Source organism: Lutra lutra, chromosome 15 (genome assembly GCF_902655055.1).
Source record: "Lutra lutra chromosome 15, mLutLut1.2, whole genome shotgun sequence".
Classification (NCBI taxonomy): domain Eukaryota; kingdom Metazoa; phylum Chordata; class Mammalia; order Carnivora; family Mustelidae; genus Lutra; species Lutra lutra.
In genome coordinates, this window is record NC_062292.1 from 41718537 (window position 1) to 41744652 (window position 26116).

Genomic DNA, 26116 nt, shown 5'->3' on the forward strand with positions numbered 1-26116 from the left:
TAGGTAGCGCGTCAGTCTCATAAAAACATATATGTTTGTATGTATCTTTTAAAAAATGGGAGGAGACATACCAAAACGATGAGTTCTTTTGGAGAGGTGGAATGATAAGCAGTTTTAATTTTTCCATGTTTTATTTTCCAAACTTTCTGCAATGACCATCTATTATATGGTAGTCGGGAAAAAAATATGTTTAAAAAATAGTTCCCACAAAAGCCTCTCAAATTCCCAAGCTACTAGAAATACATTGCAGAAGAGGAGTCTGAAGCCAAAAGAAATGAAGACATAACATGTCCAAAGTTACAGGGTGATTTAAGGACAGAACCTGAGGGGAGAGATGGAAAACACCACCATCACAACCATTTGCACAAAACCAGGTTGGAAAAACCCAGAATCATCTGTGTTTTCATTTACTTATTATGCTTTTCTTTCTGAATACCGATGGACTCTGTGAGTACCAACTGTGATCTCTCTCCCCGCCACAGAGCAAGGGAGAGCCAGCCAGGTACAACACCTCATCCACGGTGGGGTCTTTATCGGATCCCTGGGCACTGACTGGGAGAAGCAGAGCCTTGGGATGCGGACTGGTCACTCTCCGGGCAGCCCCCAACACCTCTGTGTCTCCAGCTCAGCCATATCCCAGTTCAGATGCCCCCGTTTTATGGCACACTCCTGTATGCTGTCTCACCCCTTCCTTGCTCCGAAATGCTTTGGAAAGTCTGCTTTGCTGAACGTTTCCTCAATGCCTGGGTTTGCGCTGTGTACTTTGTGTACAAATTTGTTTATTACGTGTTTCTATTTCTGCATGTATTGGGTGAGTGTTCCCTGCATTTGCAGCTCCTTGGAAGAAGAGCTGCGTATATGTGCCCACTGCCCCCTATCCCCCACCCCACCTGACAGTCCTCAGAGACCAAGTCAGCTCCTGTCAGCCCAGGAGTTCTCTGGGGACAGAGGCTGTGTCAGCCTCCCCAGCCTCATCCCCAGCACGTAGGCCCAGCAGCCTTGGACCTAGGGGTAATGTCTCATCCCCTCTCCCGCAGGCCCCTTCAAGCCCTGCGAGCACCTCTTCGAGAGCTGGGGCATCCGGCTGGCTGTGTGGGCCATCGTGCTGCTCTCTGTGCTCTGTAACGGGCTGGTGCTGCTGAGTGTCTTCACAGGCGGGCCTGGCCCTCTGCCCCCAGTCAAGTTCATCATCGGTGCCATCGCGGGTGCTAATGCCCTAACCGGCATATCCTGTGGCCTCTTAGCATCCGTGGACGCCCTGACCTTTGGCCAGTTCGCACAGTATGGAGCCCGCTGGGAGATGGGGCTGGGCTGCCAGGCCACAGGCTTCCTGGCCGTCCTGGGGTCCGAGGCTTCCGTGCTGCTCCTCACTCTGGCCGCCGTGCAGTGTAGCGTCTCCGTCTCCTGCGTCCGGGCCTACGGGAAGGCCCCCTCCCTGAGCACCGTCCGAGCGGGGGCCCTGGGCTGCCTGCTGCTGGCCGGGCTGGCCGCGGCCCTGCCCCTCGCCTCGGTGGGAGAGTACGGGGCGTCCCCGCTCTGCCTGCCCTACGCCGCGCCCGAGGGCCGGCCGGCTGCGCTGGGCTTTGCCGTGGCCCTGGTGATGATGAACTCCTTGTGCTTCCTGGCCGTGGCCGCTGCCTACATCAGACTCTACTGCCACCTGCCTCGGGGCGGCTTCGAGGCCGTGTGGGACTGCGCCATGGTGCGGCACGTGGCCTGGCTCATCTTTGCCGACGGGCTCCTCTACTGCCCTGTGGCCTTCCTCAGCTTCGCCTCCATGCTGGGGCTCTTCCCTGTCACCCCAGAGGCCGTCAAGTCTGTCCTACTGGTGGTACTACCCCTGCCTGCCTGCCTCAACCCGCTGCTCTACCTGCTCTTCAACCCCCACTTCCGGGATGACTTGCGGCGCCTCTGGCCCTGCCCAGGGACCCCAGGTCCCCTAGCCTATGCTGCTGCCAGCGAGCTGGAGAAGAGCTCCTGCGATTCTACCCAGGCCCTGGTGGCCTTCTCTGATGTGGATCTCATTCTGGAAGCTTCTGAGGCAGGGCGGCCTCCCGGGCTGGAGACCTATGGCTTCCCCTCAGTGACCCTCATCTCCTGTCAGCAGCCGGGGGGCCCCAGGTTGGAGGGCAGCCATTTTGTAGAGCCAGAGGGAACTCACTTTGGGAACCCACCACCCTCCATGGATGGAGAACTGCTGCTCAGGGCAGAGGGAGCCATGTCAGCTGGTGGGAGCCTGTCAGTGGGCAGGGCCTTCCAGCCCTCTGGCTCTGTCTTTGCCTCACACTTATAAATGGCCCTTCTCACTCTTTTCTTCCCATGTCTTCCCTCCCCTCTCCTCCCACTCCATGAATGATGGCTGCTTGTAAAATAAATCCAACCAAAACTCCACAGTGTGATCCACAGCAGGACGGCCCAGTCCCGGGGCCCTGGGCTCCACTGGTCTCCTCTCTCCCATGGCCATCACCAACATGTGCTTCTTGGCCTGGGGTCCTCCCCTTGGCCTTCCTCTGGGCCTCTTTCCTCTCACATCTGAAGCTGTGGACCAGAGATCTGGACACCTGTCTGGCTGAGGAGAATGAGGGATGAGGGAAGCACAAAGGAGTGACTGCGATGGGGAATCGAGCAGGTCAAGGATCAGGGTACAATGGGCAGGGGGGCCTCACAGGGAAAGACCAATAAGGGGGCAGCCAAAGGCATCCGGGCATCTGCCCTTTGACTTGCGGATTGGACACGAAATGTATTCTGTGTCCTGTTAATCTCAAGATAGGACATGCAAAAAGACTCTGTTCAAATCAGTTTTAGAAGATACGACACATTGTGTCCCTTTCTCAGAGAGTCACAGTGCATATTAGCACGGTAACGGCTGCCAGAATTCCCACAGCGGTAAAGTCTGTTGAACTTTGTTTAACCCACTTCCCCAAAATATTTGACAACAGGTTTTTGTTTGGTTGGTTTTCATGGACTATCCGTTAACATCTCACAGAATGTAACACTGCTCTCTCCTGGGGCCCCTCATGTCTACACCACCTAGTGTTCCCCAGTGACCTCACAAGTGCCACCGATCCTAGAAAACCCCTATTGTAGGAGTTTCACCTGGGGCAAAGATGATTCCACCAACCGGAGAAGACTCTCCACACTACTTTCCCATCCTTCTTGCTTTGCTCTGGGAAGGATGGGGGAGAGGCTGCCTTTGGCCCCGCTCACTGGGGCAGGGATAAAGAGATCCCGCACGGGGTCCCCCGTCTTCCCAAAGCCTAACCACCAGTGCAACTTCTGCCCTTAGTAAGAGAGTGCGTCCCCGGATCCTGGCAGGGTACACACAGGGAAGTCAATGATTGCTTGGCTTCCTTCTGGCTCTGACTTGCCTTCCTGTGGTTCTCCACCATAAGCCTCTTGCCAACTCCGGCCACAAGCCTAGTTTCTTTGCATCCCAGGTCCTGCCTTCTCTGTGGGACAGGGAGCCCCTGGCCAGCAAACTAGAGGGATGTTTGCATTGTATGTGTTGTTTTGTAGGAAGCATTATAGGAATCTGGGGTCCCTGGATGCCCCAAAGAAGCATGATGCTTCTGCCCCTCCCATCATAACCTTCCTACCTTATGGTTTACCAGGTGCTTCTGAGCATTCTAGCACTCCCCACCCCAAACACACACGCATTCGATCTCAGGATGAGGAGGTAAGAGCTAGGACATTCTTGGAGACACAAAAAGGGAACCCAAGGCTCAGAAAAGAGGTTCTACTATTAAGACAACTCTGAGAAGGTCCTTCCTAGCCTGCAGTTTATCTTCTCGTCTATCTCCCCACTGCCCCTGGTGCCCAGTGGAAATGCTGATGCATGTCCCCAAGGCTGACTAGGCTGGGGATGAAGGGATGAGGCAGAGACCGTGAGTGGAACTTGGCGTATTTCTAAACCTCATTTGACCAGCAAGTTGCCTGGACTCTTACAGGCTCTGGAGCTAAATGTGCTGACCTTGTGATCACCCATCCACCCTGTGGCTCCTAGCATAGGGTGAACCTCAGAGTAGGCACTCACTGGATGATGGGGAATTCATTCAGCAATTGGTTAAGAACCCTTGGCTCCTGTTTTCTAGGGCTGACGAAGAGCCTTTTATGGGAGGAATTTGCTCTCCTTTGGGTACTGGGAGTTGGTGACTGTTATGTGGAACGTTTCTCAGAGGTGCCCCAGGGATGTCAAAGTAGGTGAGATTTGGGGGAGCCTGGACTTTTAGGAAGTCCTTCAGGCCCTTCCTCACAGCTACCCCCACCCCATGTGATCACTTTTCCCCTTGGGGCCAGGGAGCCAGTGTTGAGTGGAATGTGGAGTGAAGTGGCCACGTGTTGGAGGTTTAGGAGTCATGGGAACAGTCCCCTACAGGTGGCCTCTTCTGTGAAAAGGGCGTCAGTGTTTTTTGGCTGCAAGCTCTCGGGTAGCGCCACTGTCCTCTTATCATTTACTCCCAAAGATCTGGGCATGTGCCAAGTCTGGCCCTTCTGGGCAGAGGAAAGGTGTAGGGGAAGGGAGTGGAGGCATTTACCATGAACTATCTTCCTTATTCAGAAAGCCTAGTCGATGCTGTACATTTACCCAAAATAAGGCGGCGAAGTAGTTTCTTTGTTTCTGACAGACTTTCTAGCAAGTCAGTATTTTACTCTTTTGGTTATCTCCATTATAATCACTAGAAGACTATAAGGTTTTATATGTCTTTGATGAAACCCAAAATCAAAAACCAAATAACTCAGTGCATGTGAAATCTTCCAAAATGGTGTCCATGGGGATGAATCCATCCAAAGGGCCGTGGTGGTAGAAATGTTGGGAGCTGCTGACTTGGGATGTCCTCCCCTGGCCTCCTTGCATTGTGCCTTGGCAAACAGTGCCTACCACAGTCTCTTCTTCTCAGACCAACTTGCGGAGAACTTTCTATATTCGACCAAGGTTTTTAAAGCACCTCTGCACATATCAAGAGGAAAACTCCTTAATTCAGTGCTGAGATTTGAAGACTGTGGATTAACAGAGCCTCTGGTTACGCTTTCTCTTAGCCTTCCTCTCCCTACCTCTGGTTCCTCAACCTCCTTCCGAATTTTCCTCTTCCAAGAAGAATAAAAGGTTTGAGGATTGAGGGAGGGGAAAGAAGAGTTTCCAACAATTAGTAGGGCCTGAATGAGTGAGGATGACGGGAAGTAGCTAGAATCCTTGATCCTGTCTGGCACCATCTCCTCTAACTACCTCTGCTCTGGTGTAGCAAGTCCTCCCACCCACCCTGTATCCCTCACATCACTTCTGGGTCCCCACCCCGTGCCCTCTCCAGCTGTGTGAAGTGTAAGAATTGTCGAGATGTAAATATTTGGATTCTTCTGTACAATAAAGCACCAGTGAGGTATCGCGTGTGTCCCTCGACGCTTTTCTGCTGCCGCCGATAGCTCTGTGGGGGGCTCCGCCAGACGTGGGGCTGCCTTGAGAGAGGAGTGACCAGAGAGTCAAGGCTCTTCCTCACCCCGTCCCCTGAGTTCTGGGGCATCGGGGGCACAGCCAAGGAGGCTCAGGTTGGAAGTTCAGAGGGATCAGAATCAATTTGGCTCACCCGTGTTTAAGTGGCCTTTGGGGGCTGGACCTGGGTTAGGTGGAAAACAGTCTAGAGAAAGCAGGCAACATGGTAGACTTGCTGTTACCCAGCCCCGAGCATCCTCTCAGACCCAAAGCCTATTCCTGGGGTTTCCCGATTCTGTGAATCCCAAAGAACCTATCAGCTTCCTTCCCTCTACTTGGGCGACCTTCTTCACCCAGTCTCTGCCTTGAAAATCTTCTCCCTGAAGCCTTGACCCAGGGTGGGATGATGTTCCCGAGACAAGCAGGTAGGCCTCTTCTAGAGGTAAGGGAAAGAGAGTGGGTTGAGTAAAATCCCACATTCGTGGGAAGGATGTGAGCCCGACAGGGCCTTACTGACCTAGCGCCCGACTTCCAAGAGGCCAGACGGTGCCTTCAGGAGCACCCTTCTTCCACCCTTACTGAAGTTAGAATCCCAAACCCCATCCATCCTTGTGGCCCAACTACCGGGAAGGCCATTCTGCTGCTCCCGCTGGACTGGACAGAGACGGAGACACAGGGGCTAAGTAAGTAAGTACATGTTCCCTAACAGGGTCTGTGGGGAGCAGGAAGGGAGGCAGAATCTCAGGAAATCGAAGACCAGCATGGCGGCAATGGGCCATTCTGGATGAGAGGCCATTCTGAGATCCAGCCGGTGGGAGTCTGTGGTCTGGGAGCCCACCAGCACCAAGCAAAGCTGCCCTCTCTAGGCCTGCCCAGGTATCTGTCCGCCTCTCACCACAGTCCACTGCTCCTCCTCACCCCCTTTTTACCTGGAGTAAGTAGTACCCGTGCATGGTTCGAATAAAACCCATCTGTTTAACTGTCCCCATTTGCCATTTGCAATTCCCTCGCTGGTCGCCCCTGTTGTTTCTTCTATATCCTTCCAGACTTACTTCACGCATAACAAACAAAATGCATATATATTCTTACTTCTCCTTTCTGCCCAAGGTAGCAATACCACAATTCCGCTTCTGCAGAATTTTTCATGTATTAAGAGAGCTCAAAGATCTTGCCTTACCAAAATGCTTTCCCATTTTTTTTAAACAGTATCTTACTTTATATAGATGTATCCTGAATTTTATTTCCTTCTTATGGAAATGTGGTTGCTTAATCTTTTGCTTCTACAAACACGGCATCAAGTAACACCGGACAAATGTCATTTAGCACACGTGTAGGCATATCTGTAAGACACAGTCCCAGACGTGGAATTGCTGGGTCAAAAGAGGGTTCTAGATCTTGTTCCTGAAGCCGTGGAGCCGCACGCGTGTGTGGGCGGTAGTGCACTCTGGGCGGGCGCACTGTGTCCCCGGGGTGTGGGACTCCGGGAGGCACGTGTCCTCACTGCTCCAGCTGGGGGGGGGGGCGGCGGTGCCGCGTGAACCCGGCCTCTGCTCCCTCTAAGAGGCACCTCTCAGGCCTGCTGTGCTCCCGGCCGCCCGGCCAGCCTCCTGGATGTAGGGTGTTCTGGGCCATGGGTCTGGCAGGAGGGGGGGCAGGCTCGATGGGGCCAGTGCCTCAGAGGGGCCGAGATGAGCCCGGGTGAGGCTTGGATCCGGCCCGGCATCATGCCCCTGATGGGAGTGAGTCACAAAAGCAAAGGGTTTTGTTTTTTTTAAACAAGAGTTTTAGTTAATAGCATCTTTCCTTTAACTCGTTTTTTCTTTTAACTCATAGTCTACGTTTGTTCATAACTTTTGCTTACGTGGGCCTCACGATAACCTGTTCTTCCTTAAGCGCTCCTCTAGGCATCCTTTCTTTCGGCTTCCATTCCTGGCTAATTGCCTTGCTTTCTTTTGGTATTTCCTAGAGACTGAGGGAGAATCTGACTAGCCCAGCTTCCTTTCCTACACTAGGTCAAATCACAGGTCAGTGTCAACCAATGCACTGACCACTCAGTCCAGGTGCCTGTCCCAGGCCACTAAATTGTAGCACATGTTTATGTGGGATCCCGTGGGACAAAATGTGCGGCCTTAGAGCCGCCCCTGGAGCATGGCTGTGGGCTCCTTCTCCCAGAATGGACAACTGGCGTCACAGGAAGATTCCACAAGTGCAGGGGCTGTGTTGGTGTCTAACCGCTGTTGTGTCCTCCGTCCTTTCCACAGGGCCTTGAACAAAAAGATGCTCAATTAATTTCTGCTGGGAAAAAAAATTTAAAAATTAACATATGTAAGTAGTCCCTAAAAATTCTATTTCCCAGCCTAATGGGGACATCTGGCCAGAAGATGCCAATAACACAGAACAACAGACAGCTTCTTGTGTGAACTACATTTATGTTCCTGAGAACTGGCACTCCATTCAGTAGCTCCGTGTCAGGCCCTTCGGGCATGTCCTTTCTCTTTCTAAGGAAGCAGAGTGCGCAGCTATTTCTGTGGTGAGATTTGAAGGGCCATCAAGTTCCCTGACCCCCTTCTCTGTGACAGCTCCTCCCTTGGCTAGCACAGCGGTTGAAATGCCACCATCATTGTTCCTCATTCCTCCAGCTTAGGTCCTCTGCCTGGGGCTTCAGCCTGCCCAGTCACCGCTTCCCTTCTTCCACGAGCACTAGCTTGGCTTTTCTAAAGGCAGTTGTCCCCACTGCTCCTTAATGCCTCTGGTTCGGTGGGGTTGACTCCTCTCTAGGTTCCAGAGGTGGGATGTGAGGCAGTCTTTTCAGTGTATTCTATGCCTGGCCACAGCGACTGGTCCAAGGATGGGCTCCCATCTCAAGTCCTTGTAAAGACTTGCCTGACGGTACATTGGGACTTCTCAGTTTGTGAAACAAGGTCTGTCACTTGTAAATAGGTTTCTTGGACACACCCCTCTCTGATCACCGCCTCTCCATGGCCCAGGAGTAAACTCATTGAGCTCTTACCAACTCTTAGGCTGGAGAGGGCAGTTACAGAATGGGAATAAGGAAGCAAGGAGGATTGTCAGGCTAGACTGTCAGGTGGGGATAGTGGGAGGCTGGGGGGAGGCCCCAGGGGGTAATACAGGGCCAGAGAGTGCTGGAGGAGTGGGGAGAATGAAAAGGGCAGATGAGAAGGTAGCTGAGACCAAACTCATTTATTTCATCGCTGAGCCTGGCCCCACAGGCTCTGGCCTTGGATCCCACAGGTAGTTTGAGAATCACAGAATTGCCAGGTATCAGCACTAGGAGACACCTTGGAGGTCATGGGCCAACAGAGGAGGGAAACCTAGACATTCCCCCAAAAGGAACCCCATCACCACCTGACCCTGTTAGGCAGTTCCCAGACATAACTCCCAGATCTGGAGAGAACCTAGTAAATAAATAAAAACTCACCTTAACCACCCTGTGGGATCATGGGGAAAGGCAAGCAGAGGAAACTCACAAAGGGATAAATACTGGAGTGGGGGTGGGAAGTGGGGGGAGGTGGGAGAGACACTGGAGAAGCTATCATCCTTGATGGGAACGGAGAGTTGGAGAAAAGGATGGGTGCTCGCTGGGAGTCATGGTAGGAGCCAGGGCAACCTGCCAAGGAGAAAATGGAACGTGCTCTTTCTGGGCATAGCACATCTGCGTCCATCACCCCAGGCTCAGCCCAGCCTCTCCCAGGCTTCACTGGCAGCCTTGTGTGGGACTCCAAGCTGCCCTGCAGCCTGCCATCCTGGAGATCGTGTTCTGAAACCACAGCACCCTACCCATCCCCCGTCCCGTTCTTCCCTCCCTCAGGCCGCCCCAACCTAAACAAGACAACCTGGGCAGGGGGGCCACACGCTGTTGGAAAAATACACACTTAGCTGGAAAAGGAGCTTTATTTGTGTGTGTTGAATTCCCACAGCAGCTGAAGGATAAATAGCTAGTCCCCAGCCTTAGCTTAGAGACTGCCCACAAGGTGGGTGGTAAAATCTGTTCTTATTTAGATAGCTTTTGGGGAGAAATGGGGAGAGGGAGTGGGGGCAGCAGGAGAGGGGAGCTTGGAATCTACAATGTTTATATGATCAGTCACGGAGGTCATCTCTCCTCTTTAATTAGGGGTTTGGAGCTGGGAAACTTCGCTCAGCTTGCTTGTCCTAGGAGCAGAGCAGACTGGCAAGTAGGCAAGGGGCACAACATCTCTTTGGGGCCCAGTTGAGGTTGGACCACTATCTTGTCTCCATCCAGTCTCCAGCTAAGCACTCGGTAAACGTCAGTACTGTGCCAGGCCCTGTACTGGACCCTTTATGTGCATTATCTTAGTCAATCTGTAAAACAACCTCAAGAGTTAGCTACTATCATTATCTCCCTGTTCTGTGGGAGAACCCCAAAGCACAGAAGGATTGAATAGCATACTGAGGGCACACAGTTGGTAAGCAGTGCAGCCGGGACTGGGCTGGGGTCACCTTGACCCCAGTAACCATGCTTTTAATACTTTTGCATCGTTCCTTGGGTGGGGTAAGGACCTGGACTTTTCTCACTCTCATTTTCTTTTATTTCTGTTCTCTAGCCCAGGTCTTCTGTACTCGCTATGTCAGAGAGTTGGATAGATGACTTCTAATCATTTTTGGCATTGTTTTTCTTGCATTAGAGAGAGAAGTTTCTTGTTGCCACTATATCCCCAGCACTTGGAACCAGACAGTGTACACACAATGGACACATTTTGTGATAGGTACAAATGCCATGAATTAAGTCAATGAGGGTAATGGGCTATATGCTAGAGTGCCTGGGACTTAAGGTGCTCCTTTAGATGGGACAGACAAAGACTTTCTGGGGCAGCTATATTTAGCTGAGACTATCATGGACGATGTAGAAATCCCTGAAGAAGGAATGAGCTAGGTCTGTTCAAGAGATTGGAAGTGGCTCATATTGCTGGAGTGTAGTGTATAGGGATAGAGGGTATGCCACAAGGATGGACAGATAAAGCAAGCAGATGCTAGATCAGGATCTTCTGGCCCAGGGAAGGAGACTGGATTTTCCACCCTGCTCCCCAAGTGGCAAAAGGAAGCCACTTGGAGTGTTTCAAGCAGGGAAGTAAAATCTGGCTTTGACATCATTTAAAGATTATTCTTGCTGATCTGAGAAGCATGGACTGTTGAGGGTCAAGGCTGGAGGCAAGGAGACATGGTCAGGTGACTTCAGTAAACGTGAGATGAGAATGGCTTAAATTAGTGTTAGAAGAGGGAGGGACAAGTGACTGGTAGAACTGACCAGACCTAGTGATCAGTTGTGGAGGGGGTTTGTCCCATAGGAGGGGCTCCTTTCCTACAACTCTTCCCTAAGTCCAGCTTACATTTCACATCTGGTTTCACCCTGCTCAGTCAGCACATGGCATTTCCCTGACCAAAGCGACTGGTTTCAGGGTGGTCCCATCAGAGGAACTTTCTTGCTCCACGGCCTGCTGGGTGTGAATTACAAAGTACCTGGCCCTGAGTGTGGCTAGGAGTCGCTCTGAAAGGGGACTATGTTTAAGGAGCAGGAAGCGAAGACAAAGTTTTTACTCTGGATGCCAGGTGGAAAGAGACTGAAATCTTGGTATTGTTGAGCCTCTGAACACATCAGTCCAGACGCTCACCTTACTCCTGGACTTTCCATTTATTCTGTTAGAACTTCTCGTGTTGCATCGTCACCAGTCTGAGTCGGATTTCACTCACAGCTGCAAGTGGCCAAACTGATATACTAATGTTACCTAGGAACCCCAGATCTGGCTTAAATATGCATGAATATAGAGAAAAACCTGGAATAAAATAATTTCTGGGCTTTAAGAAGAATTAATTTTGAGAAGTAGGTTTAAGAATTCTAGAGAAGTGGGAAATTGATGAAGTGGGGGATACAAAAGAAATTCATATTTTCAGTTTATGCCATCATTTGTCATTAACGGATTAAAAAATTCACACTTCCTGTCTTGTTTGCCTTGAGTCCAGCACCACACGTCATGTGGCAGGCTGTGCTGGGTGAGGACACACAGTAATGCCTCTTCCGAGAAGCGCCGTTTTACGTGCACAGTGCCTAGCCAAGGTATAAAATCACTGCTCCGGGATAGAACTGCTGCACTGGGATGTGGACAGGGACATTACGGTCTTTATTTTCTACTAGGACTCCTAATACCTACATTCTTCAGAAAGCCCTTCACTCAGCATGGGCAGCCTCTTTCCGCTTCAGCTGATTTCTGCTCAAGTCCATTTTCTCTGCATCTCAATAGAATACTAAAGTCTAAGTAGATTATAAAATCATGAGTAAGGGATTCAAGTTTGGCATCTATCTGTTCAGAGTAGTACCTGCCATAAAATGAAGCTAGGGACAGAAAGTGATCACAAAAATATTTATTTAAATTTGTATGATTACTTGGTTAATCTCATGTCTGATTTTTTTCCACTGTTATATTCTAAAACACGTGCACAATATTTGGTACACAGCAGGTATTCAATAAATATTTATTACCATGGTAATTCTGACCAGCTGTGTAAATCACAAAAAGTGAAAAACCGCAAAAAAATTAACAAAAGGGTCCATTACCTTATTCCCACATTCTGTTAAGACTTCTGAAAACCTAGAATCCTTGAAAGCCTGGTGGTAACTGAATTGTTTCCAACAGCGATTTTACATCTACGTCAAACATTCGGCGTCCCTAGTGATGTTGGTAAGTTGGCAAAATAAAAGACAACAATTCCAAATATTTTAACATTCTTATTATATAGCTTTCTGGACAGTTTGCTCCCAGACACACATTCAGGATAAACACACACTCAACATTAAGTGGTTATTTATTTTTCAGGTTTAAAAGGTTTCAAACTATGTATGTACAAGCTAAATAAAACAAACTAGTCTCAGAGAATCACTGTAGAGCAGAATCCATAAATACACAAGGTCTGTTTTATAGGACAGGAAAGATGATAACGTCATCAAATACAAAGAAAAACATCCAAGAGAGAGGTAGGCAGATTAGACCATCTTAACAAAGAATATATTAACTAGGACCAGGACAAACCCCTAAAGGTCAGAGCAAAATTTCTTTTCTATGCCTCCCAGCTGCCTGCCTTTTCTTTTCTGCGTTGTATTGCATACTTCTGAGTCACCAGCCTCTGGAAGATCATCAGGCATCTCTCCCTCATCAGCCTGAGAAGGAGCAAATAAGGTAAAATGTGAGGTTCACACCAGGAACCAGGATGGAGAACAATGAAGTGCTGTAATATTATTACCAAGTACTTCTTTGTGGCTTCTTGTATATGATTATTTCCTTCAAATGCATCTTTCTCAGTCTTTTGTATGTTTTAAGTTTTTATTTCTTTTCACAAGTAACTGTTACTTAACAGAATCTGAAGGATGTTCTAACTCAGCAAGAACCAGAATATGCAAATCTTTGTGTTCCTACAATTTATATTGTTAAATGAGGAAGTTCTATCAACTTAAACTGGGGAAATTTTCCTTCTCCCTTCTATCAATGGTCCTGTAAGAAATGTTAATTTTCCCCTCTTTCCTATTTCTCTCTCACTCCTTCCTGATTCCTGCAATAGTCCTTTCTTGTATTAGAAAACTTCAAAAAAAGAATCGGTCATCTCTATTTATCCTTGCTACCTCCAAGAATATAAAAAAAATTAAGCAGATGCTGCCTGCCCTCTAGTGTTGTCAAAGATGTTAGGAAAAATATACTGTTGGTTGAGCTACTAGGCTATTTTGTTGAATACCTATTTAGAAAGTTGTAATGGGGGGGCGCCTGGGTGGCTCAGTGGGTTAAAGCCTTTGCCTTCGGCTCAGATCATGATCTCAGAGTCCTGGGATCGAGCCCCACATTGGGCTTTCTGCTCTCTGCTCAGTGGCGAGCCTGCTTCCTCCTCTCTCCCTCTCTGCCTGCCTCTCTGCCTACTTGTGATCTCTATCTGTCAAATAAATAAAATCTTTAAACAACAACAACAAAAAGAAAGTTGTAATAGGAGAAAAGATCAATTAGCTACTCTAGAATACGGTACAAATTTGGCAAAGTAATAACCACTTATGCATTTACAGATAAATACACTTTTAACGGGTTAACAACAGAAGCAGAATCAGAACTGTACAATCATCATACCTTCTGTTTCTGTTTTGCATGCTTCTCTGTCCACTGCCTGGCATTCTTGAGGAAGACTGGCTTATTGTATTTAAATTCAGAGGACTGAGACAAAATCAAAGACAAGTCAATGGAGAGAAAAATGATCTGTAGTGATTAAGCTGCAGCTGCCATAAATGAAAAGTCAGAGGTATGAAGAAAGTAGGACGTGTGCTGCAGAGGCAAAAAGGATACTTACTATGTCGGCCATGAGTGGGTCATCAGGGTTGGGTTCAGACATGAGCAGCTGAATAGAAGTCAGTACAGTTGCAATGTTGAGGGATGGTCTCCAGGCACCCTATACACAGACAGACAGGCAGCTGCTTTTGTATTCCTAAGAGTGTGATACTCTAATTCAAGTTTTATAGATGAGAACCACAGAATGTTGTGTCCACCGTTTACCCACCACTCACTTTTGGTGGCAATTTGAGGACATCTAAACAAATCCTTCCAGCAGAATCAATGTTTGGATGATAGATCGGAGTCAGAAATCGGATCTGAGGAGGTTCAAAGGGGTACCTTTGAAAGCACAGGACAATAGAGAATTTTTATTAAAGTACTTGTTTCTTTATAAACATATATTATAAAGAGCTTCCTGGTGACTCATCAGGGTTGCCTTTGAGAGGCAAACCTTTTTTCTCCTCAAAATTTTATTATGAAAACTTACAAACAATAGAAAAGTTGAAATAATAGCATTACAAACATTCCTGTACCCACCACCTACATCAAGCCACTTTATCCTGTGAATGCTTCAGCACATATCTCCCAAGAATAAGGCTGTTCTCCTACATAACTGCAATACTATCAATATATCTATAAAAAAATTAAAAATATATTCCCCAATATCATCTACTATTCTGATTTCCTCAATTGCCACCCCCCCGTTTTTTTACAGTGAAGTTTTAAAAAACAGAATAAAAAAAAAATTCATACATTGCGTTTGTTTTTTTTTTTTTTTTTAAAGATTCGTTCATTTGAAAGAGCACACACATGAGAGCGAGCGTGTGGGGCAGGGGGAAGGAGTAGAGGGAGAGGGAGAATCTCAAGCAGACTCCCCACTGAGCACAGAGCCCAAACACAGGGCTCAATACCACAACCCTGGGATCATGACCTGAGCCAAAATCAAGAGTCAGACACTTAACTGAGCCATCCAGGTGTCCCCATTGCATTTGGTTTTTATGCCTTTTTAGTGAGACACAAACCTTGGAAAATTCCCAGCCGATTTTTAGAACTGATATATCACATGATTATCAAGCTACTTCTCTCAGGACATTAACAAGTTTAGCCAGGATCTGATCTAGTGAAAAGACATCTACATGTCAATAGTTAGACATTCATTTCTTCTCTTCCCCATTCCGCACAAAACTACAACTACACCTCACCCGATGAGAACCTTAAAGGAGACCTGAATTAAGAGAGGCCTTAACGTAAAGACAGAAAGTAGAATGGTGGTTGCCAGGTGCCGGGGGGAGGAGGAGCTGGCAAGTTACTGTTGAATGGGTATGGAGTGTCAGTCTGGGAAAATGAAAAGGTTTTGGAGGTGGATGATGGTAATAGGTGATTAATAATGTGAATATACTTAATGCCACAAACCAAACAGTTAAAATGGCTTAATCAATTTTATGTTATGTATATTTTAGCACAATGAAGAAAAGAGGGGCCTTAGATATGATCCAGCCCATTTTTAGAGAAGGAATTTGAACTCCAGAGATAAAATAACTTGCCCAAAGTCATATTATATCATAAGACTAGGATTAAAACCTACGAACTTTAACTTCTACACTTAACACTCTACTACATTACCCTATCTTTCAATAACCATACTCTACCCTATAAGTTTAGAATCTAATTCACCCTGGGCACCCTGGGCATTCAACCACTGGGTGGCTCAGTCAGTTAGGCGTCCAACTCTTGATTTTGGCTCAGGTCATGATCTCAGGTCAGGGTCGTGAGATTGAGCCTCACATTGGGTGTGGAGCCTGCTTAAGATATTCTCTCTCTCCCTCTGCCCTTAGCCCACTCTGCATGTGCTTACTCTCAAAAAAACAACAACAACAAAAATCTAATTCACACTAACCTCTCGGGAATGGTAACTTCCAGCTTGAAAACACCTTTTTCATAAGGTGTGTCAGCTGCACCTAATATTTCTTTAAAGAAAATAAAATTAAGAGGTAATCAGATGATTTGAACAATCACAAAAGCTGGGTCTAGGACAGTAATTCTCTCTTAGGGCTTTAACAAGCTTCTCATGCAATGCACCAATGTACCCAAAATGTTGATGGCGTCAAACAAAGGACAGACAGAAGATCAAACAGAAGTTGGACAGTACTGACCACAGATCAAACATAAGCCGCAGTTTTGTTTTGTCTGTACTGCAGTATTCTAATTATTTATGTTTCCTGTCTGACCTCACAGATATTTGAGATGGTGAGGTTTGGTCTAAACACTGCTTCAGAGCTAATGCCCAGATCTTGGCTATGAATCAGCAAAAGGTATAATAAAAGGCCAAAGAAGAAATGTCAAGCAAACCTCTTATACATGTAAACAAATTAGGTTTAGAACGCTGGTAAGGTACTTTGACCTTGCCACTGTTCTCTACTTTAGAATATACAAATGTTCAGATTTCAGCACAATCTTCAATAGGGTCGTCATAGGCATGACGTGATACCTACGAGCTTGAAGATCATCCATTTTGTCCTTATCTTGCCAGCAAGTGATGCCTGGGGGTGGCTCTGTGGCTAACAAGTTCAGTTCTCTCTTTAGACGTGAAGCTCTCTGCATGGTTCCCAAGTGGAAGGAACTGTACACGGTTCACTGCACCACACTAGAAGCTGGCTGGGATTCACTAGGGAGAAAAGGGGCAACTATGAAACAGTCCGCAAAGGTGACTCGAGTTTTTAGCACATGGCTTCAGTTTAGTGAAAAGCAAAACAAATTCTTCATTTTAATCTCTATTCTAAGAAAGGAATCTGAGTTTCTTCCATTTCCTTCCTGTTATCTATTCAAGCACATTTAAAAAATAAAGATTAAAGGGGCCCCTGGGTGGCTCAGTGGATTAAAGCCTCTGCCTTTGGCTCAGGTCATGATCTCAGGGTCCTGGGATCAAGCCCTGCATCGGGCTCTCGGCTCAGCCGAGAGCCTGCTTCCCCCTCTCTCTCTATGCCTGCTTCTCTGCCTACTTGTGATCTCTGTCTGTCAAATAAATAAATAAAATCTTTAAAAATAAAATAAATTTTAAAAATTTAAAAATAAAGATTAAAAATGCGAAGCATTCTACAAACAACAAAAACACAAGTTTTCAATTAACATGTTTCCACTGATAAATTATAAACTTATGAGGTAGAGCCTAGGTCTAATTTTGCCCCCCACTACATCCTCAGTATACCTGGCATAGAAAAGGCTTGACAAATATTAGCTGTGGGAGGAAGTCTATATATGCTTTGTAAGGAGAGCAAGGAATGATGATGATGGAGATAGTCTCTCTCTGAGATATTTGTAAGCGAATGCTTAAATGTGTGAGGCTTTCTCCATGTATTCTGGATGCCACATCCTCCCAATTCTTCAGTATTTCCAATCTTTTTTCCCATCAACATTCAAATATGCTCAAAATCTCTCTCATCTAAAACAAACACCCACACCTAGACACACTCAACACCCCTTCTAACTCTAGTTCTCCCTTCAGCTGCCAAAGGATACCGATCTTTTGATATTATGAGTTACATATACTATCTCCCAGTTTGTGGCATGTCTTTCCACTTTATTCATGTCTTTTGATAGTCACACAACTATTAACTTTAACATAATCAATTTTAAAACATTTTCCTGTACACTTACCCTTTCATGTATTAAATTTTTCCTTATCCCCAAACTTAGATGTTTGTCTAAATCTTCTAAGTGTTTTACAGTTTTGCTTTCACATTTAAGTCTTTAATCCAATAGGAATTGATTTTTGTGTATAATGTGAGGCAAAGGTCCAATTTTGGATCTTTTCCTCCATATGAAGAACCAATTGTCCTAGTCCTTTTTATTGGAAAGTCCACCATTTCCCTGCTGATATGGTCATAAACTAAATTTGCATATATGTGTGGATCTGTTTTGGGATTTTTCAGTTTGTTCCACTGATCAACTGGATTATCTTTGAGCCAATACCTGTTTTAATTACTGTAGCTTATTAATAAGACTTGACATAGAGCAAGTTGGGTTCCTCCACCTGTTCTTTTTCTTCAGGAATGTCTTGGTTATTCTTTTTTTTTAAGATTTTATTTATTTATTTGACAGACAGAGATCACAAGCAGGCAGAGAGAGGGGGGAAGCAGGCTCCCTGCTGAGCAGAGAGTCCGATGCGGGGCTCGATCCCAGGACCCTGGGATCATGACCTGAGCCGGAGGCAGAGGCTTTCACCCGCTGAGCCACCCAGGTGCCCCTATCTTGGTTATTCTTGATCCTCTGCTCTTCCATGTGAGTTTTAGAATCACCTCATATAAGTCCACACATATATACATCTCAGGATCTGGTTCTCAGTTTTGTAAACTGAAAACCGGACTTGGCAGTAAATCTAGATTTGGTAGGGCTTACTCACAAAGGCTTAAATGTTAAAAGGTCAATTTATTAATTTGTACAACTATGATACAATTTTTAATTTTAATCCCATTCCCTCCTTAAGCTATTTCTATTTGGAAAACTAATTATAACCAGAAGATTACCTGGTGGGCACAGATTGTCATTATTAGATGGTTGTTATGATAATCATGCACTTAGATTGAGGCCATCTACCTCCACCACCGGCATGTTTAAAGGAGACTAACTTTGTGTATTGGTTAGGTAAAGACATTCTCTTGAATTGTGCTGCAGACAAAATGGCCCTTTGGACCTTCCTTTTCTAATCTCCAGGCTTGCTGCTCCTCCACAACTCAAAAACTCTTCCAGAAATATTTAAATGAGAATAATACAACAGGTGAATTAAATTGTCAAACAGAATTACAGGACAAGTCTTTCATATAAATTATTCTTTAAAGTATTTTCAAATTTCCTTAGACCCTCATAAGACCATCTTTTGGAGGCAAGTATTTCATTGGATAATTGAATTAATTAATTCCATTGGATAATTAATCTCTCATTTTATATACAGACCCTTACTACTTTTCTCAGGAAGCAGATGCTGAGAAAGCGACCACAATAAGACAAGAATCCACAAGAAACAGAGGGTACCTTTATATAAAATGAGAACCCAGGGGAAAGGGATTAGAACAGGGTTGAGGAATTTTAAGCAAGACAGTTTCTCTAATGGGGGCAAGCAGACCCCAGCCTCACTATATTAACACAAATTGGTATATGACACTCCTTGGCTCAAAAGCCATCAATTACTGAGTATTCTCTGGGCACACAGGTTCTTTACAACCAAACCCCAACTTCATATCCTGTAACTACTCCCCACAAACTTAGGCTTCAGCCACACCGACTTCCTTTTCTTTTTAAGATTTTATTTATTTATTTGACAGACAAAGATCACAAGTAGACAGAGGCAGGCAGAGAGAAAGGGAAGCAGGCTCCCTGCTGAGCAGAGAGCCCGATGCGGGGCTCGATCCCAGGACACTGGGATCATGACCTGAGCCGAAGGCAGAGGCTTTAACCCACTGAGCCACACCAACACCGACTTCTTTTTGCTGCCCACTAAGAGTCTCATTCTCCTTCACACCTACAGATATTACACATGAAATGATCACTTCTTGCCTTTCTCTAGTAATGCATCCCAATCATTCACTCCTTTCAACTGTCACCCTCTCTGTGCTTCCACACCAACGTGCACCGGGAATCATCTCTGACAGCTTCTTCTCGTGCGGCAAAAATCCCTAGAGGACGGGTGTAGTCACCGTATTTTAATTTCTAAGTCAGCAATGCCACGACTATGCAGCCTGTTAGTAAGTTTGAATAACTAGCGGAGGAAACGTGGCTTGGGGACCAGATGGTGAGGAAGGCAAAACGGCTTGCGCGCGGCTCTCAGCGAGCGCGGCGCGGCGGCGTCTCTTGCCCCGGGGCACACCCCTCCCTGCCGGGCAGGGGTGGCTCGGGCAGCTCTGGCCGCCGCCGGGCTGCGGAGATTCCCCCAGAGCCTCCGCTCAGGAGCTGCTTCAAGAATCTCCCACATTAGGCAGAAACAGGACGCTGGTCCCTAAGACTCACAGGCACCGCCGCCAGGATGCCTTCTCTCCGTCGGGGAACCAGAAAACAGCCCTCTTACCTGTGCGCCTCCCCCTCACAACCTCCAGGCGCGGACGAGCGGCTATCCACTCCGGCGCATGCCCAGTCTGTTGGCGTCGCTCCGCCTCCCGCCACGAGGGCTTGCGATTGGTCCGCGGCAAGGCCCGGGAGAGGAGCTCAGCTCCCTATTGGCCAGCGCTCTGAGTCTGGTTTCCGCTCACGCCGCTTTCAAATTAGAGCGCGCGTAGGACGCAGTCTCTTCGCCTCGTAGGCGGAGCTGTCTATCAGGGTGGAGGCGCTCAGAGGTTCCGGCTGGCTTCAGGACTTGGTGTGGCCCGTGTGGTGACAAGTTTGGTGACGAGGTCAACTGTCTTTGTCAGAGCGGGGAAGGAGCTGGAAATCGCCTCATAGGAGGAACAGTGAAGGGAACCGGAGATATTTGGACTGGAGTAGCGACTGCGTGATACGTCTTCGCGAGGAAACTTTTACCGCGTCAGAGGATGCATCTAAGGCTAGCGGATGAAAGTTAAAGGGATGCAGAGTGTAGCCCAGTAAAGCATTCTAGCAATGAGATCCCTGAAGAACAGAACCGGTCACCTTGGGCCGCAGTGAACTCTTTCATCACTGCAAGGGCTCGAGTGGAAGTTGATGAGGGAGAGTGCAAAGGGGGATCCCCGCCTTTGGTGGAAGCTGAGAATAGATGGCTTCGAGGCCTTCTTCCAACTCTAAAAGTGTGGTGCTATCTGACGAAGGAAGTACCTGTTTATGGCTAAGCCAGCCTTGACTTTCGAAGTTTCTGGGCTCCGTGAGCGTTCATGGGTGACTCGGATTGACCTGAATCTAAGGACGCGGCTGGAACTTGACTAGCCTTTGGGGATACTGGGGGTGGAAAAACACCAGCAACACGTAACATGCGCCAAACCCTCCTCTCACTGCTTTCAGCTCATTGTGTGGCTTAACGCCCAGTCTTTCTAAACTTGCAAACCAATATAATTCTGGCCACTTCCGTGATTTCTGCGTTTCGTCCAAACTGGTGTTAAGTAGCTCGTGCTTCCCCGAGTCCATTGCAGGCATGTTACCTCTTCTCCAGAGACCCATACATTCACTGGCATACAATCACTGTCCGTGATTCTACCCTGGAGATCCTCACACTGGTTGTAAGAATGAATCAACTAAAATAGCTTATGAATTACAAGCATAAGGAATCCTGGGACTGTCCAGTCTAATTTCCAGTTAGCTGCTGGGGTTTTGCATTTATTGTTAATATTTAGTCATTGTAGTCAAGTGTGTTCTGTCATAAATCTGGAATTGGATGCTTATTTTACTACTGATACTTTGTTTTAATTCCTTCAATGTCTTTTCTTTTTTTTTTAAGATTTTATTTACTTACTAGACAGAGACAGAGACAGGGAGAGAGGGGACACAAGAAAGGGGAGTGGGAGAGGAAGTAGCAGGCTTCCTGCCCACAGGGAGCCCAATGCAGGATGGGGGGCTGGATCCCAGGACCGTGGAATCATGACCTGAGCTGAAGGCAGATGCTTAACGACTGAGCCACCCAGGTTCCCCTTTTCAATGTTTTCTTTATTTTCTTCCTACCCCAAATGTAACTACAGTTCTGTCTCCAGAACTGAAACCGATCACTTCCTTGATCTCTGAGATCAAGGTGGTTCTCTGAGAAATTAGTCTTTAAAATGTCTCTTAGAAAAAGCAGGAACTGTGTTGAGTCTGGTGGAGAGAAGAGATGGTATCATAAAACAAGCAAATGCCAATAATTTTGGCAACTAAACTCAAAGGATTGAATAAAAGGAAAAAGGTAAAAAGAACTCCACAGGCTAAATGTACAGTTTCCATTTGTCCACCAGAGGGAGGTATGTTAATTGGTGAGACTAGAGGCCAGGCTGGAAATTTTTCCTTACCTGTGTAGGGTGTCATTGCTTTTAAAAAGGGAGTATTTTAATATTATGATTTATTTCTTAAGTGTATGTGTGGGAAGTTATTTAACAAAAGTTTCTTCACACAAGAATATAGATGTATCATAGCTGGCTCAGTACATTTAAAAGCACAAAAATTATATTTTATTTATACACAGGATTATTTGCCAGGATTTATCACTTTTGTATAAAAAATTTTCTTTAGTATAGAGTATTTCTAAATCTAAACTATTATATATATGCATCTAAACTATTATATATATGCATATATAATAGTTTGTTATATATTTGCTATATATGTATTTACTATTTATTATTTTTATTATTACTATATATATTACTATAAATATATACTATATATACTTACTATATATATAGTAAATCTAAACTATTATGTTTGTTTAATGGGCTGGTTATATAAGTTTACTCTTAGAAAGTCCTGGAGGAAGATGTTACAGGAAAAAAAGCTAATGTGATTTTAATTTTGAAAACCTTTTTGATCCATTATACACAGATAAATTTGGGGGGGGGGTTTGTGGCATAACTTTTTTTTTGGTTGAGCCAGTTAAATTAGATTATAATAATTATTACTTTCATTTATGCTAAAATACTTTTATTTATACTAATTATTACTTGCTTTTTGTAATCATGTAGCTGAAGATACATTCCTCTCCTTCCAGGTAGGGATGCACTTAAATTATCCAAGGAATTTAGGACAAGCTCCAAAGAGGGTATTATATACTCTAACAACCTCAGGGGGAAAAAATAAGTAAATAAATTAAATATAGTAAGGAAGTATTTCCTGGAACTTTCTAATATTGAGATTGAATTCTTCCTGTTGAAATTTAAGTTTACCTCTTAAGAATAGAAGGATTTAACTTGAACTTGGCCAATTTTAGCATATTTATACAACTGGAGCCATATAGTTCTTCTTCCCTGATTCTGAATGTGAAAATAGTATAACCAAAAGAAATATAACATTATTGATCCTTGAAAATTTTACCCCTGGGGGCGCCTGGGTGGCTCAGTGGGTTTAGCCTCTGCCTTCAGCTCAGGTCATGATCTCAGGGTCCTGGGATCCAGTCCTGCGTCCTCTGCTCAGCCGGAAGCCTGCTTCCTCCTCTCTCTGCCTGCCTCTCTGCCTACTTGTGTCTCTCTCTGTTAAATAAATAAATAAAATCTTTAAAAAAAAAAAAAAAAGAAAATTTTACCCCTGTTAAGAATTGTTATTACAAAACATTATGTTGGGGCGCCTGGGTGGCTCAGTCAGTATCTGCCTTTAGTACAGGTCGTGATCCCAGCGTCCTGGGATCAAGCAGGGAGCCTGCTTCTCACTCTCCCTCTGCCTTTCCCACTGCTTGTGCTCTTTCACTCACTCACTGTGTCAAATAAACAAAGTATTTATTTTTTTAAAAAGATTTTATTTATTTATTTGAGAGAGAGTGCATGAGCAGGGGGAGGGACAAAGAAGGGGGAAAGGGAGAAGCAGACTCCCCACTGAGCAGGGAGCCCAATCATGACCTGAGCTGAATTGAAGGGAGTCGCTTAACAGACTAAGCCACCCAGGCACCCCCACATCTTGATTGTTTTATTACACATTGTTATTCACTGTTTATAAAGACTCTATAGTAAGAAAATTAATAGTTACAAAGTATTTAAGAATACCTAATTAAAACATATTTTGGACAGACACAGTATTCTTAAACATAATATTTTGCATGTGCATGTCATTTTTCATTTAATTCTCAGTTCATCTCAGGGGAAGTTGAGGCACCCACAAATGTTCACAATGGAATATAATAAAGTTTCCCTTTAGAATGTCCTAATCACTCTTGTAATAATTTTTTTTAAAGAAGATTTTATTTATTTATTTGACAGAGATCACAAGTAGGCAGAGAGAGAGAGAGAGAGAGAGAGAGAGAGAGAGAGAGGAGGAAGCCGGTTCTCCGCTGAGCAGAGAGCCCAACGTGGGACTCGATCCCAGGACCCTGAGATCATGACCTGAGCTGAAGGCAGAGGCTTAACCACTGAGCCACCCAGGCGTCCCACTCTTGTAATAATTTTTAATGAAAAATTTTAAACACAGAGAAGACTATTTGAAAACTTACAGAACCTAATAATTGTATATGCTCTCTTTCACTATGGACAGCACATTTAATTATATTTTGTCCAGGGCTAAGGCTGTGGGAGTGGGTATAGGTATTAAATCAATTGTATGGGTTTTATAACAAAGTTCACTGTAAATATGAAAATGTCCTGCCTGCTGCCGTAGGAGTTTAGTATGCCCATTGTTGTCTTTTTGTAACTTTGGGGGAATATTCCCAAAAGACCAGGTATCCACTCTGTCTCCTAAGAATTTAAGATCCATGAAAGGAGTAGAGGAGGAGGAGGGAGTAAGAAGGGAAATTAGTATTAACTAGTATATTAATGAGCTGATAATGTGCCAAATATAGTACTAGGTAGCTTTGCATGTATTATTTAATCCACAGGACTATTCTGTGAGATATTACTATTCCCATTTTACAAATCAGGAAACAGGATCAAGGAAAGCAAGTAACTTGTTTAGGGATGTGAATTCAATTTGAGTTGAAAGCTTTCGTGTTCTTTCCACCATGGTTGGATGCATCCTTTTCTGGATCTTTTAAGGGCCCAAAATATAAGTGACTCATTGAAAGAATTAATGCATAATATATGACATATTATGACAATATATGTATCCATGCTCCTCCTCCCCATGCACCTTTACATTTACTGTGAATAATATATGGTAATGTATTACACGCTATAATGTAAATAAAATTTAGATTTAGAACCAGGGCATAGATTTGAGTTTTTAGAGTACTTTATGCCTAGTTTCCCCCAACAGAAAATAGGGATAATTACTGCTTCTTTTCCACTTCAAAGGACTGATGTGATAATTAGGGAGCCAAGATTAGTCACAACAGGAATAAACTACAATTCCCGAAAGGCTCAAAGAGGCTGACGCCGGTCCGGGACACCGTTCCAGCTTTAGGGCAAAGGTGACCCTTCTGGCTCCCGCGGCCGAGTAGGGAGCAGCCAGTCCTCGCCTCTTCCCTGAGGCATCCAGGGATTTGTAGTTCCCTCAAGGCCATGATCTGCCGTTAGGGCCGGTCTCTCACTACAAGTCCCGTGATGACCAGAGGCGCGGGCAGCGCCTGCGTGTTGAAGCCAAGGGAACCGTGCGGGCGGTGCTACTGGCGGGAGGAGTAAAGATGGCGGTGCTGGGGTCTCCGCCTTCTGCTCCGGGCTGAATCGCTCTGAGGGAAGCTGCGGCGGCAACTGGGGCAGCAATAGCAATCCAGGGGTGGTGAGTTTCAGCAGCAGCTGCGGAGGTCGGAGCAATGGCGGAGCTGGAGCACCTGGGCGGGAAGCGGGCAGAGTCCGCGCGAATGCGGCGGGCTGAGCAGCTTCGGCGCTGGCGGGGCTCGCTGACAGAGCAGGAACCCGCGGAGCGACGAGGCGCGGGGCGGCAGCCGCAGACTCGTCGCGGGAGCCCCAGGGTCCGCTTCGAGGACGGTGCTGTTTTCCTGGCCGCTTGCTCTAGCGGGGACACCGACGAGGTGAAAAAGCTTCTGGCCAGAGGTGCGGACATCAACACGGTCAACGTGGACGGCTTGACAGCCCTGCACCAGGTAACTCCCTTTTCGGTCGGATAGGCGTCCAGTCTCCTACAGATGAGACTGTGACCCCTGCGGGCCGCCCATGGGGAGTGTTAGTGTCACCACCTAGCTCTCCTGCACGCACACTGGTCCTTTGGGGCTAGTCGGTTTCATTCTCGTACAGCTTGCTCCACTAATCAAGTCTTTTTCCGACCCCAGGGTCTCTACCTGAAGGAGTAGTGTCACCCCGCTGCCTGGTCAGTGTTTGTATTTCCCTCCACCTACTTGAGTTGTCATGGTTACTGATGATTTGGTCGCTGGTGTTATCCCTATAGATTAGTCATCTTCACTCTCTAGTTGGTGTGCCTGTACACCATGTCACTCGTATAGGCATCGTCAATGTCATCTGATGCCTTTTCAGAAAATTCAGTTTTCTGTGTGGCCCTGTTATCTTAGATCATTCAGAGAGTAAACCCCTATATTAGGTTAAAGCAAGCAGATCTTCTGAAACCATACCTCTTGTTTTGCTGGTTTGTAATGATTCATAAACAGCTTGTGTCTCCCACAGGCTCCGAGAACACCTCTGACCTCATTGTTACGTGTGTCTTTTTAGGAGTATTACCTCCCTAAGAGCTTCCTATGGAGAAGCTGAATACTTCTGAATACCTACTGAATCACTTATGTTTGTTTGATACTTGTGGAATAGTCTTTTTCTTTTCTTTTTTCTCAAAGCTTTTTATAAAAATCATATGCCCTATATATACCTATAGTATATGGGTTGTGGCT

The 26116-nt window shown here is 46.0% G+C and overlaps 3 protein-coding genes across 16 annotated transcripts in view; 2 read left to right on the forward strand and 1 right to left on the reverse strand.

Annotated features, from left to right (window-relative positions):
• The window catches only part of LGR6 (leucine rich repeat containing G protein-coupled receptor 6), a 120096-nt gene extending 114737 nt beyond the window's left edge, over positions 1-5359 (forward strand). For all 7 annotated transcript variants that reach the window (XM_047705640.1, XM_047705642.1, XM_047705643.1 and 4 more), the window contains one exon: positions 1038-5359. In XM_047705640.1, coding sequence (XP_047561596.1) covers positions 1038-2293 — 1256 coding nt within the window. In that variant the 3' untranslated portion in view covers positions 2294-5359. The remainder of the gene's footprint in view (positions 1-1037) is intronic.
• Positions 5360-11806: 6447 nt separating this feature from the next.
• Positions 11807-19895, reverse strand: UBE2T (ubiquitin conjugating enzyme E2 T). Of its 2 annotated transcripts, none has more exons than XM_047705652.1 (7): positions 19820-19895; positions 16254-16426; positions 15659-15728; positions 13995-14100; positions 13781-13879; positions 13564-13647; positions 11807-12614 (listed from the first exon to the last, which is right to left on the reverse strand). In XM_047705652.1, exons 2-7 carry the CDS (start codon positions 16360-16362, stop codon positions 12489-12491), a joined length of 594 nt encoding a protein of 197 aa, XP_047561608.1. In that variant the 5' UTR covers positions 16363-16426; positions 19820-19895; the 3' UTR covers positions 11807-12488. The 2 variants fall into 2 exon arrangements, with proteins under 2 accessions (XP_047561608.1, XP_047561609.1); XM_047705653.1 differs by lacking the exon at positions 19820-19895 and adding an exon at positions 19762-19782.
• Positions 19896-24901: 5006 nt separating this feature from the next.
• PPP1R12B (protein phosphatase 1 regulatory subunit 12B) overlaps positions 24902-26116 on the forward strand; it is a 216470-nt gene continuing 215255 nt past the window's right edge. For 3 of the 7 annotated variants that reach the window (XM_047705541.1, XM_047705543.1, XM_047705544.1), the window contains exon 1: positions 24904-25363. In XM_047705541.1, the coding sequence (XP_047561497.1) occupies positions 25073-25363 (291 nt within the window). In that variant the 5' untranslated portion in view covers positions 24904-25072. Of the gene's footprint in view, positions 25364-26116 lie in introns of all 7 variants that reach the window. The other 4 variants (XM_047705546.1, XM_047705547.1, XM_047705548.1 and 1 more) reach the window with 3 other exon arrangements.

What these genes read in the sequence shown, in the direction of transcription:
- UBE2T (XM_047705652.1), bottom strand. Translation starts at nt 16,362, where the DNA reads ATGCAGAGAGCTTCACGTCTAAAGAGAGAACTGAACTTGTTAGCCACA. An exon ending in GAAGTTACCATTCCCGAGAG is followed by an intron (nt 14,101 to 15,658) that starts GTTAGTGTGAAT and finishes GTGCTTTCAAAG; the next exon opens with GTACCCCTTTGAACCTCCTC. An exon ending in TCCTCAAATTGCCACCAAAA is followed by an intron (nt 13,880 to 13,994) that starts GTGAGTGGTGGG and finishes GTCTGTGTATAG; the next exon opens with GGTGCCTGGAGACCATCCCT.